Source organism: Stigmatopora argus, chromosome 7, assembly GCF_051989625.1.
Source record: "Stigmatopora argus isolate UIUO_Sarg chromosome 7, RoL_Sarg_1.0, whole genome shotgun sequence".
NCBI classification, from domain to species: Eukaryota; Metazoa; Chordata; class Actinopteri; order Syngnathiformes; family Syngnathidae; genus Stigmatopora; species Stigmatopora argus.
This window is the reverse complement of record NC_135393.1, coordinates 12,201,219-12,213,494: the sequence shown is the minus strand read 5'-3', so window position 1 is coordinate 12,213,494 and position 12,276 is coordinate 12,201,219. Positions and strand designations below refer to the sequence as shown.

Genomic DNA, 12,276 nt, shown 5'->3' with positions numbered 1-12,276 from the left:
CTTAAAAATCAGCCAACGCATTTTTCTCAGGTTTGATTAGTCACATTTCATGCACTTAATTCAGCTATTTGCATACACTCCCTCCAGAACAGGCAAAGTACTTGCCTGGGAATCAAGCTCTTTTATACAAACAAGCTTTCATGCAATTCAGACCATTTGCCCCGAAACTGGCAGCCCGGGTACGAGTGGTTAGCACATCGGCCCCACACTTCTGGGGTCGCGGGTTCTATCCCATCTATCCCAGTTGGGTCCTCACTGTGTGGATGGAGTTTGCATGTTCTCCCCGAGCTTGCGTGGGTTTTGTCTGGGTACACCAGTTTCCTCCCACATCCCCAAAACATGCATATAGGATGGGTGGGTGAACATTCTAAATTGCCCCTAGGTGTGAGTGAGAGCGTGAATGTTTGCCCGGTCTTCTTGTGCCCTGTGGCTTGCCTCCAACTCAGGGTGTCCCCCGCCTGGTGCCTAAAGTCAGCTGGGATAGTCTCCAACACCCTCCCGTGACCCTTGAGAGTATAAGCAGTTCAGAAAATGAAGGAATGCCCTGAACGCACTTGACTCCGACACAGCATTTGTTTCCAACACATTTTTGCCTTGCGTACATGGATGCCATTCACATAATTTGTATCTGAAAAGATAGATACTGAACCTTTCTTAAACTCACACAGAAAAATATCATTTATACTACCAAAGGATTTAGAAGGGTTTCAACTAAAAATTAGAAAAATTGAAAGGAAATAAACATGTTTTTTTAATTCATTAGAAGTCACAAAAACCTTCCTCTGTTTACCCTTAAGTTCTCACAAACTGCATTTGCAATATTTTTCTCACACACGAAACATAATACAGCCATTTACGATGCAATGTTCACGCAGTGCCTACTTTAACTAAACAAAATAAAAAAGCACCCCACAGTTATCAGTTTAATGTTATATTCGTGAGGTACATTGATTTTTTTTTCATTGTAATGTTAATTAATTTCCCACATGGCTTTAAACTGGTTTGTTTAATGAGAGAGCCATAATCTTACAATGACTACACCCTATGGTGTTCCCTTCCATTTCACTCAGACAGTGTGGGTGGACCTAATGTGGCTGACCATTCTCTACCGAGATCTGCAGTAACATGTAGTGTATAATACTTTATTCTTGATACTTTATACAGTGACCTGCTGCTGTTGTTTTTATTTTTTAAATGACCAACTAATATTGTTTTGTCAAATCAGAATGAGAGCCCCTCATCTCTTGATCTATGGGTTCCCCATTCCCCACGTCATTATTTTTTATCGACTTTGGTGTACATGTTTGTCTCTTGTGGGAGGTGCATTTCCCACTGAGATTTGAACCTTCACGGTGGTCAGCTGGAATCCATACTCATTAAAACTAAGCAGTTGACTTGTCTCTGCATGTGGTCGGAGGAGGCCCACTGGCCGACGACCCTTAAATGTCAGCCAAACAAAACAGACAAAAACAGAATACACCTGACCCTGCCTCCGCTCATTAGCAGCCGTAAAAGGAAGACGTCATAGCGGGTGCTGTTTTATCTCGCTTAATTGACAGTTACAGAGAAGATATCCCACCTTGCAACGCTAATGCTTCCTCATGCGCAAAAATGAGCCAAAGTGCCAAAGAACTGACGCATTGGATTTGACCTTAACTGTTTCTTATCTGCAGCTGGATAGCGCCACCTCGCTCATTCAGGCTGCTAAGAACCTCATGAACGCCGTGGTGCTGACGGTCAAAGCCTCGTACGTGGCCTCCACCAAGTATCAGAAGGTTTACGGGACCGCCGCCGTCAACTCGCCCGTGGTGTCCTGGCGCATGAAGGCCCCAGAAAAGAAGCCACTGGTGAAAAGGGAAAAGCCAGAGGAGTGCCAGACTCGGGTGCGACGAGGCTCCCAGAAGAAACACATCTCCCCTGTCCAGGCCCTCAGTGAATTCAAGGCCATGGACTCCTTTTAAAATAATATTGCCCCCAAAAAATACACCCGGGAAAAGATTTACATTGTGTTAGCCCACCTATTTTCCTTGCGTGTGTACTCTTTTACACCTCAGGAGAATGACGGAACACATTTAACTGCCACTCTTGGGCTCATGGAAAGACTGTGGTTCTCTAACAGCTGGCGTACACAAACGTATATACACACACACTCACACACAAGTAACATTATTTATCAATTTTATCGTAGCTTAACATGTGAGCGCCAAACTGTGACAAAATACGGAACTGTTTAAAAGACATATCAGCAAGGGATTTTTAAAAAATTATGGCAGTCGATATTGTAGTCTTATTATTAACACAGTGCCGAATGGCTGCTTGTATACACATTTAAAATTGCTGAATGGAAATCCTGGGTTGTGCTGTAGAGAAATGACTCTTGGGGTTTATAGACCTCTTTTCTTGTTTTCTTTTTTCCACCCCTCATAAATTGTAACCAGTAGTGGTAGGAAAAATGACTTATGTTTAAGATACCCAGAAGTGTCAGCATCGAAGTAGTCCCCATGTTCTGATAGTGTTTGATCCAAAGCACGCATTATATAATTGTGTTGCCTTTAAAAAAATTCTGATGATGGAATCACTAACAATGATAACCTGACTGAAAGTTGTGTAGCGTCTAAATATATATACCGAGTGATTTGACTAGTTGTGTTTTTCTCCGAAATCCGTGCATACGTTCCCTTTATCTCTAATAAATCCCTCGACTTGGTCCCAATAGGTTCATGTTTATTTATTACTGTTGCATTTTGCAGGACACAACACTTCGAATCTGCATCATCCCACATGCTGTTTGTTTCTGCATTGCACACTGCCCTGGAAATTGGTAGGTTCTTGTCATTAAATAATTCAATCTGCAGCAGTTTTTTTTTATTTTGCAAATTCAAGACAAATAAAAATGAAAGCTGCTATTAAAAAAACGGGACTGTTTAAACAGGAGCGAGCCTCAGTGGTATAGACTAATACTGAGGTTAAAGTGTGTTATCTGAATCACTGACCAACAGCGGCTGCTCTATAAACTCACTTAAGAGTGTCCTGAGTGTGTTTTCGCTCTTATCCGCTTCAAATTGTTTTTTTCCCTCTTGAGGAAAAATAATTAACAACAAATAGGCTGAAGAAATACTCTGTTTTTATGCTCGAAAATGTTATCTCACACTTACTTTTGAGTTCGGGTAACTAAGTGCATGCCATAACTAACTAATCTGATTTATGAATTTGTGTAAGACTTGTATTGTTTTTGGATGGGGCCAGGAGGGACAGAACATTTGTTCTTAAGAGTGGTTGGTATTAGAAGGCAAATTTCTGGTTTGTCTGACAATTATTTACATATGCGTTATATCCAATTTTCGGACTTCTCATTATCCGAAGTCAAATCAGACTAAATCTCTCATCTCTTCGTGTTTGATTGTGTAAATTGCACAATATTCAGAAGGAATTTCATATTTTCTTCAAGGTCAAAAGTTTACATAGACAATATTTGTTTTTAAGAACATTAGGAAATCCTGAATTTAAGGTCATGTCTTTGGAAGATTCTGATGATTAGCTTACACTAATAAGTTAACATCTCGAAGACTCTGCTTCCCTTGTTTGAAATCATGTGAAAAGGTGCTACATACATCCATTCAAACAATTATGATATACATAAGCATTATGGGGATTTCCAGCCATCAAACTGCTTGGGACAGAGACGTGCTCTGTGTCCCAGAGATGAACGTGTTTTCAGCCAAGATGTGCTTAATTGACCCCAGAACAAATGCTAAACCTTGTAAAGATGGTGTAGGAAGCTCGAAGGAAAGTGTCATTATCCACACTGAAACAAGTCCTGCGCCGACATGGCGTGAAAGGTCACTCATCACGAATTACACCATTACTTCAAAATACACCTGAAAAAGTGTTTTAAATTTGCAAAAAGACACAGTCTTTAATATCGGGAGATAGGAGTAATGGAGAGAAAATGCAGGAAGCTTGTAGACCTGAAGACGCTTCGCATGGAGGTGTCCGTTTCATGTTGTGGAGCAGCAGGAATTGGAACTTTTCATGGGTTTGACAACATCATGAAGAGATAACATTACTTGGAGATATTAAGGCAATATCTGAAGACATCAGCTGGGAAGTCAAAAGTCCAGTCAAAAGCTTTTGGAGGTTATCCAATGTGTTTGTCCCAAGTCATGCAGTTGAAAGGAAATGTTCTTCGATACCAAAGAAATGTGTGAAAGTGTTTGACCTCAAAGAAAAAATAATACAATTCGAGAATCATAACAATTTCTTTTTCATGAAATTCTATCTCTCATTATTGTGGCATTTAACAAAATGAAGTCATTCTGGTAATGCTTAATAACCCGAAACACAAGATGCTTTGTCTGATTTGACTTCAGACTGTGAAACTTAAATTAAATCTTAAATTAAATTTATTTTATTGCACAGTGTATGTAAACCTCCAGCTCCAAATGTATATATCAAGTTACATATCGTTGATGACTATTGTATTAAAAAAAAATGAAATTATATATCGGCGCAAACCTGTGGTAAACAGAACCAAGCAGAAAAAGCATAATGTTGAGATTGTGGCATCTTGAATTTTGAATAGTAGACTAAAGGATCAAATGTAATTTTTAGCGTAAATTAAAGCCTTGAAAATGGAAAAATCAGATTTAAGTCTGCTGCTTATTGAACAGGTGCTGTTGTCATTTGGGGCGGTGCTTTTGACATGATTGAGATGCCATTCCGCTGATGGCACCTAAACACAGAAATATTTGCTTGTAGTAGTATTTGAGCACTTCGAATTTGCAGAACCTTTGTTATTATTTAAGAGTATAGAATGCCCTTGAGTAGCCTCGGAGTCTACGACGGAACTTTTCATCGCAGTACTGTCTATTACCCCAACCTCCATTTGATGAACAGCGTAAGCTGCAGCTCTGTGGTGTCATGGTCTCAAAGTCAACTGCTGACGATGTCAAGGCCCGTAATCTCATTTTGACCAATGAAGTCCTTGTCAATCCCTTTTAAGTCTGTCTAGTTGTTAAGGGATGGAGGCTAAGAACAGCAGAGCTGAAAGGCTGAAAACACCGCCAGTCAGCAAAGCATGAAATCCGAGAATGTCCACAGCCAGCAGCTCTCCAAAATGAGAAACACTTGTGAGTGCAGGAATCAAATGAGATCGTCTGAGTCCTGACTACAACTCCATGCCACTGTGAATTGGTTCCGTTTAAAATAGTGTGACACATTTATTTTGACGCTTGGAAGGCATCCTGTTGCACATTTGGGTTTTTACTTCACACCACAATGATCTGAAATCAAAAGTATCCACAGGATGATTCAAAATGTGGTAAGCCAAATTCATTTGTTGCAGTTCCTTGGAAAAAAAGACAGGTTTTAGAAGTCCTCGTTGTGCTGCTAATGGCGATTATACACTACATGCATCAAGCATCCGTGCATCACCAAAGTACTTTGTATTTAGGAAACAATGCCACAGGGGACATATTGTTAGACAGTCCAGTTAATGGACAGATTAATTCCTTTTGTGATACTTTCTAACAATACAATAATCCCTGTGCGGATGCATATTTGTACTCTCATTGAAACATGACAGACAACACTAGAGAGAGGGGAAAAAACATTTTTTTGTAAACCTCCTGGTTGTGTAAACAAAGATAACAACTGGAAGAGAAAATCTTTGAGTTGGCCCTTTGGTCCAATTCCCCATAACAATGGAATCGGGTTTGAATAATTTAGGGATACAACTGCCTAGGCCTGGAGTTGTGAGATTTTATTCTTGCTTTACCTAAGAAAGCAAGGTGCCCAGAGTTGTCCAGTTGCCTGGGCATTAACGACCTTGAGGGTCCACACCTTTTCACATCAGCCAGAGGGTCCTGTACACAGATATATTTGATAAGTAGATCGGTACGTGTGTGCGGGTGTGTGTATGTATGGGGGGATTTAATACTTGAAACTCAGTTGTGAAGAATATTCAGAGTTAAACTTGACAACTCAAACAGTGTGACCTTAACCACATCTTAGGCTGCTGACAGATAACGAAATAGTCAATCACCAGATCTCAACACAGTCAAGCATGAAATTGATTTGCTCATACTGATTATAGTACTTTAATTATAGCTTGAATATGTTTTCGTAAACAGCTAAAAGAACGATGCTTGTGTCACTGTCCAAATATTTCTGACCTGCCGTAAGTGCGAGTGTGATTGTGAATGGTTGCTTGTTTACAATTCAGTTAATGTGGCCGGTGATTAGCAGGTAATCAGTTGCACCAGGTCACTTTGGATAGACTCCAGCCCACAATGAGGATCAGTGCAAAGAATTAATATGTTGCTTACTCACCGCTATTTAGTTTCTGCAATACAGATTCTAGGACAGATGTGAAATACACACAATTATCAATTTATTTGATCAAATCTTTTTATTTTCAGTCAGTATTTGAACGAAAATGAAATGTTTATACTCATGGAAGTACTGTTAAAAGTTATGAATGTTCAGTTCCAAAGTTGTAGTGTTCTATTCATGTCTTAGTCCTCATTCCGAGTAAATGCATTGATTTTTACCGTCCAAATCATGTCCTCTCTGTGAAAGTGGCCTTGTGTGTAGCCTGCAGAACAGAAACGCCCCTAAACTTAATGACTTTTCACTTGGCCTGTGCTTCAACCCTGCAGGAAGTTGCTGAAAAGTGAGCCTTGTGGCAATTTTTTTAAATTCATTTTGACCGAAGCCCTGGCCCAGCTCCCTGCAAGGCCATTGTGAAAATCTATTTCATTTATTTTAAAATTTGTAGTTACACCCCATATAACTCCTCTCACCACTCACACTAAAAACAAATGATTGTAATAATATAAGGTTTATTCCAAGTGGTTACGTTGCAGGAAGAAACTTTTTCCCCGCAACATATCTCCATTTATGTGGCTCTTTAATGAAGAATTCTTAAACTTTTAATTTTTTGGTAATTTAAATAAGGTCATCACGTTTTAATGTATTGTGGAATCAAAAGACTGTGCATATTAATTTGTAATTATTTGTATATATGCTAGCAAAAATCATGACAAAAATAGTATTTTCCATGACTCGCTGTGCTCTCGGTACTAATCTTCAAACATATTTTATGTCATCAAACTGACAATTAATTCTCTTAATTCTGAAAATGATTATTTTTCTTCCAAGGTCAAGGTCAAGCAGTAAATTCAATCTCTTGGCCAATTATTCACAGTATGTTTTTTTTCATGTGCTCCTCTGCCAACATTTGTACAACAATGCACAGATAAGTTGCACCATTGTGCAGCTGTCTGATACACTGCAGGAGTTCATTCAGCACTGAAATATATCACTACGGGGGGAAAACTCATTCTTACAGCATATGATATCTCTTTCCTTTCTAGCTCTGATGCAATCGAATGTAAGTCATCAGGAAGGATATGTCAAAGTGCCAAAAGTATTAAAAAAAAACTACTACCCTACTCGCAGTCTACAGGTTGTAGTAATGATACTAACTAAACACTAAGTGAACGGGTCACTAATTTGCGTCGACACCCATTAAAGATGTTCTGAAGTCATTTTGATGAATTTATTAGAAATACTACATGAAATATATATATATTTTTAAACTGTTTTATTTTTTCAAAATTTGCAGGGGTGTTAAGATCAATCTTTACTTTCACCTAATCCAACAATTATTTAATCTTTATATTACCTTCCAGGACCTGTATGTAAGCGTTGCATCAAAAGTCACTGACTCCAAACTATTCCGGAAAGAGCTACAACAGGTGCACCATATCTTTCCAACCAAAGAAGTCAACAACTTTTAACCAATCAGGTGTTTAAAAGTGTAATGAGTTGATTGCATTCAAGTGTTGCTTGTTTTACCAGAACTCTCATTGGTTGACACATTTCTGCTAGATCAGCTGCAACAAAGACCAAGCAAGACCCACAGCAGCCCTTGTGGGTCAGGTTGCAGATCCTTGACTCAAAATGATGCCGAATGATTCAGTTTAAAAAAATGCAAGTCAAGTAAGTTAATAATAGGACAAAAGAAAATGTTTAAATGCATGCTTATAGTGGATCAGGCTACAATCGTTTTACAGAGCTGAAAACAATGCCTTACAAGTTATGCAAAAAGTGATAGCTGGGGTTGCGTTATTCTTGTTACATAAATCCCAACATTAAACTAGTCAAGTATGTAGCAGTTATTTGTACAACGATGCAACACTGTTAATGAATAATTTATAGCTTTAAGGAGGAACAGTTATTGGTACCGTTGGAATTTTAGTGCTATAGTAGTAAAGTATTGTTAATGAGAAGTAATATTCATGTGTATGTAATGAACTTGTGCAACATCTATAGTATCTGCAACATCACTGATGAAAGTTTAATGATTTATTTTAGTGAACTGATGACACTGTTCAAATTCTGCAAGAGAGCCACATTGTTCTGGATTAAAGCATGATGTCAAAACAATATCACAAAGGACCAAGAGGGTTCTGGATTCCGCTCCAACCAATACAGAGCAGGCGGTTTAACCAATTACTTTTCTGCTGAAACAAGCAGCATCTGACTGCAATCAACTGACTACGCTTGCTGGAGATCAGGTTAGTAAAAATGTGTCCTCTTCGTTGCTGGTTTAAATGTTAAAAAACCAGTTAGGTGACCGTGTTCTCAATTTTTATAATTCTGCAAGGCTCTTTGTGAAGAATACAATTCCTTGGCCCTTTTTCCATCTAAATTTTTAATGATCAGGCCCCTATAGAAATACATAATCTGTGCAAGCTAGGTAGGCTTTTCCTGATTGGGTGTTGGTGGTCTTGAGCGCATCCCAACTGAATTTTGCTTTGGCAGTGTCTTTGCTCAATTTACATGTAGGAAAAGAACATTGTCTTGCTCCAAAAGGAGAATTTAAGGCCAGGTCCCATATGTGTATTGCATTCTGGTGACCCCAGAGTACCTCTATTTGTTTCTGAGTTAATTTTAGATGATTTTAGTTTGTCCAAAGCTGCTACATTCTTTGCTTTTCTTCTAGGCTGGGGGCATGTTTTGGGTGCATTCAAATTTGATCAACATAGTGTTCTAAGTTGAACAAAAAAGTGAATTCCTGACTTCTAGTGGGGTCTGTAACTGGATGTTACAATTCATGTGTGTATAAAAAGATTTAAAGGGCATAGTAACATTAGTGTTTTCATATAAAAACCTCAAATCGTTATCTATTGCAGTTTGTGAACTGGTAATTATTAGAATTGGTTGGAGGTGCAGGCTCCGCTTTCTTTACTCATTTTCCTTTTCACCAGATGGCATCTTAATGAGCCAACATTGTCCGTTTAATTCAGACAGGGCAAGGAATAGAGAGGCAACAGTGGAAAAATACCCTTTGCAAATATGAACAAGGTCATAATAAAGCGGTCAGCAGATGCCCGAAGTGTCTGGAATAACAGCTTGATTTATGTCCGTCTGTAATTGAATGAGGAAGGAGAGCGCGACCTCCTTGTTATGCCCAAGCTTGTAGATGATCCAAACGGCAATTCTATTATTATTGAGTTATTTCACCCATCATCAATGTAATGGCCAACCGGGCTACTATTTCACTAATGTCCGCTTTTTAAAAGGATTCTCATCAATAGAGGCATTTGGCAGAGGTGAATATGGAAAAGGCACGCCTACTGGAAAAGGTTGAAAATTATGAATGCACAAATCCAAATGCATATTCAATACTTTCTGCAGATAGTTTCGAAAAGTTCCATGCCAGAGATCATTAGTGAGTTTCTGTTCCACGTGTGTGATTAAAAGCAGCATTCTTTCTCATATTTTAGGTTCAATCTAACACATGTACAGTGGTACCTCGTCATACGACCGTTCGTCATACGGAATGCTCGTCTTACGGGGGAAATTTCGATCGAATAATTCGCCCGTGATGCGGTCAAAATTTCGTTATGCGACCAAGCCAGGTGGCCATGGTATTTTTTTTTGCATATCTTTCGTGTACGTATAACAATATTTACGAGCACCGGATGAGCTATTCAGACCAGGAAACGCACAACGCCCATGCGCGGGGAAAAGAGGGCTTTCTGGGTAATGAAGTATACTCGTGCTCGCAACAGCATCCCCGGTAGCAACTCTATCATAGGCGCCGTTCGAGGGGATGCGAACACAGATGCTACAAGCTAAAAGGAGCCGCTAGCCAGCGCCCCTGAAGCTCCCATGAGCAGCGGGGCGATCGCTGATAAAAGACTCTGCTCGTTGGCTGCTCATAAGAACATCGGGGGCACTGGCTCGCAACAGCATCCCCGGTAGCAACTCTATCATAGTCGCCGTTCGAGGGGATGCGAACACAGATGCTACAAGCTAAAATGAGCCGCTAGCCAGCGCCCCCGAAGCTCTCATGAGCAGCGGGGCGATCGCTGATAAAAGACTCTGCTCGTTGGCAAGTGGTCGTGCGTTCTCCGATTGTGAGGACATTTGTGTGCATCATTTTCGGAATATTTTGAAGGGAATAGTACGACAGCAAACAGCCCATGGATAGCGAACGTGAGGGTGGAGTGTTTGTTCTGTTTACGAGTGCGTCGTGTTGAAAACAAACCGAAGCCCCCCGCCCCTTTTGTGCGTCTCTCTCTCCCCTCGGCGAAATCCGCCCAATTTTAGTTAGATTAAACACTTTATTTCTATTAAACCACTCGTTATTTATTACTTTGTCAATATATGGCGAATTATAAGAAATAAAACATTTTTTTCAATCCAATATCCTGTTTTTGGTGTTTTTTTCAGAGAGTTGGAACGAATTAATTTGTTTCCCATTCATTTCAATGGGAAACTTTACCTCGAGTTACGAGAAACTTGTCATACGAGCTCAGTCCCGGAACGGATTAAGATCGTATGTCGAGGTACCACTGTACTCATTTAAAAATTCATTTTCAGAATGAAATCCTGTCCTTATTTTGCCATTATGTCAAACCCCATAAGACAGTTGGCTATGGAAACATTGCCTTCTGCATACATTTTCTATACTGTGGTAGCCAGTTCAAATATTGAGTAGACAAGCCATGGCATAAGTGTGGGTTGTCACCACGATTAAATATATGCCCTCTAACCCTGAGACATGATTATATTTAGTTCATTCATGTAGTCTTGAGACTTTTTCACCCTCTCCGAGTCACCGTAGGCAATGCACAAGTGAGCCAAAACAAGTCTGACTTTCTCAACATTTTAACTTTTCATTCATTCGATTTCTGTTCCTTATATCCTCACAAGACTCGCAGGGGTGCTGTGCACAATGAAATGGACAACCATTCACACTTATTCCAAGCGACAAGTGTTCAACCAGCCGACTATGCATGTTTTTTGGGATGTGGGAGGAAACGGGAGTACATAAAGAAAACCCATGCAAGCCTTAGGAAAATATGCATTATCTCGCATCCCAGTAAAACATGTTTAAAGCATGCAGTTAAGTATAACACTTATCTATCCAGCCATACATCCATATTCAACCCTGGAGGCAGATCAAACCCTAAACTAGTATCAGTTGCAGAGCAATTGCAGTCAGGCAACCGATTACCAGCACATTCACACCATCAATGAGTGGTAATTGATCCTGCGCTGCATGTGTTGAAGTCAAGCAAGTTTACCACCACCTGTGATCCCACTCCACATACTCATGCAAGTATGATATATAGTATCACAGTGTGATATAGATAGTGTACAATATAAAATCTTACGTTTAAAATTCCACTTTCAGTTAAAGGGTTCATGCATTAAATATTTGCTGTAGCGAGGGTGTTTTAGAGCTGCTTTGCAAAATTCAACACAGGATTTCTTGAATCTTTGGATCATGTTACAATGAACTCTCACAACATTATTTAGCAATTCCACAATTTCAAAACATCGTCGAAGTCATTAAAGATATACTGCAGCTGCATGCTTGATGTGGACAAATGTTTGTGTGGAAAAAGTACTTTGACATCTCATCATATAAAAAGACAAATTACAGCTTTCTCTTGCAAGCCTCCACAAGGCATCGTTATATTGTTTGCAAAAACAATTTTCTGCTATAATTACAGCTAGTCATCAGTAAGTGTTGAAACAGATATATTGTGTGAAAGCTAATTTGTTTTTCCAATTGGGGAAAATGGTCACATCTTCTCAACACCATTTCATTTTTTATAGTCTTTGCATCTGCTGTCTCGCTCTCGCTTTAATGACAAGCAAAATGGTAAATTATTTCACTTGTATAGTAGTTTTCTGCCTCTCAGCTATGCAGTTTTGCACAGTCCCTCATTCATGATGATGATTGTGCGGCAC

At 39.5% G+C, this 12,276-nt stretch overlaps 1 protein-coding gene and 1 long non-coding RNA gene across 6 annotated transcripts in view; both read left to right on the top strand.

Moving 5' to 3' along the window:
* The window catches only part of ctnna2 (catenin (cadherin-associated protein), alpha 2), a 133,015-nt gene extending 125,293 nt beyond the window's left edge, over nucleotides 1-7,722 (top strand). For 4 of the 5 annotated variants that reach the window (XM_077605052.1, XM_077605051.1, XM_077605053.1 and 1 more), the window contains one exon: nucleotides 1,674-2,715. In XM_077605052.1, coding sequence (XP_077461178.1) covers nucleotides 1,674-1,961 — 288 coding nt within the window. In that variant the 3' untranslated portion in view covers nucleotides 1,962-2,715. Of the gene's footprint in view, nucleotides 1-1,673; nucleotides 2,716-2,750; nucleotides 2,822-7,694 lie in introns of those variants that run through there. The other variant, XM_077605054.1, reaches the window with a different exon arrangement.
* Nucleotides 7,723-9,833: 2,111 nt separating this feature from the next.
* LOC144077723 (uncharacterized) lies at nucleotides 9,834-10,720 on the top strand. Its single transcript, XR_013301077.1, has 2 exons — nucleotides 9,834-10,090; nucleotides 10,121-10,720. It is a non-coding gene; the product is annotated as an uncharacterized LOC144077723 (long non-coding RNA).
* Nucleotides 10,721-12,276: the final 1,556 nt, after the last annotated feature.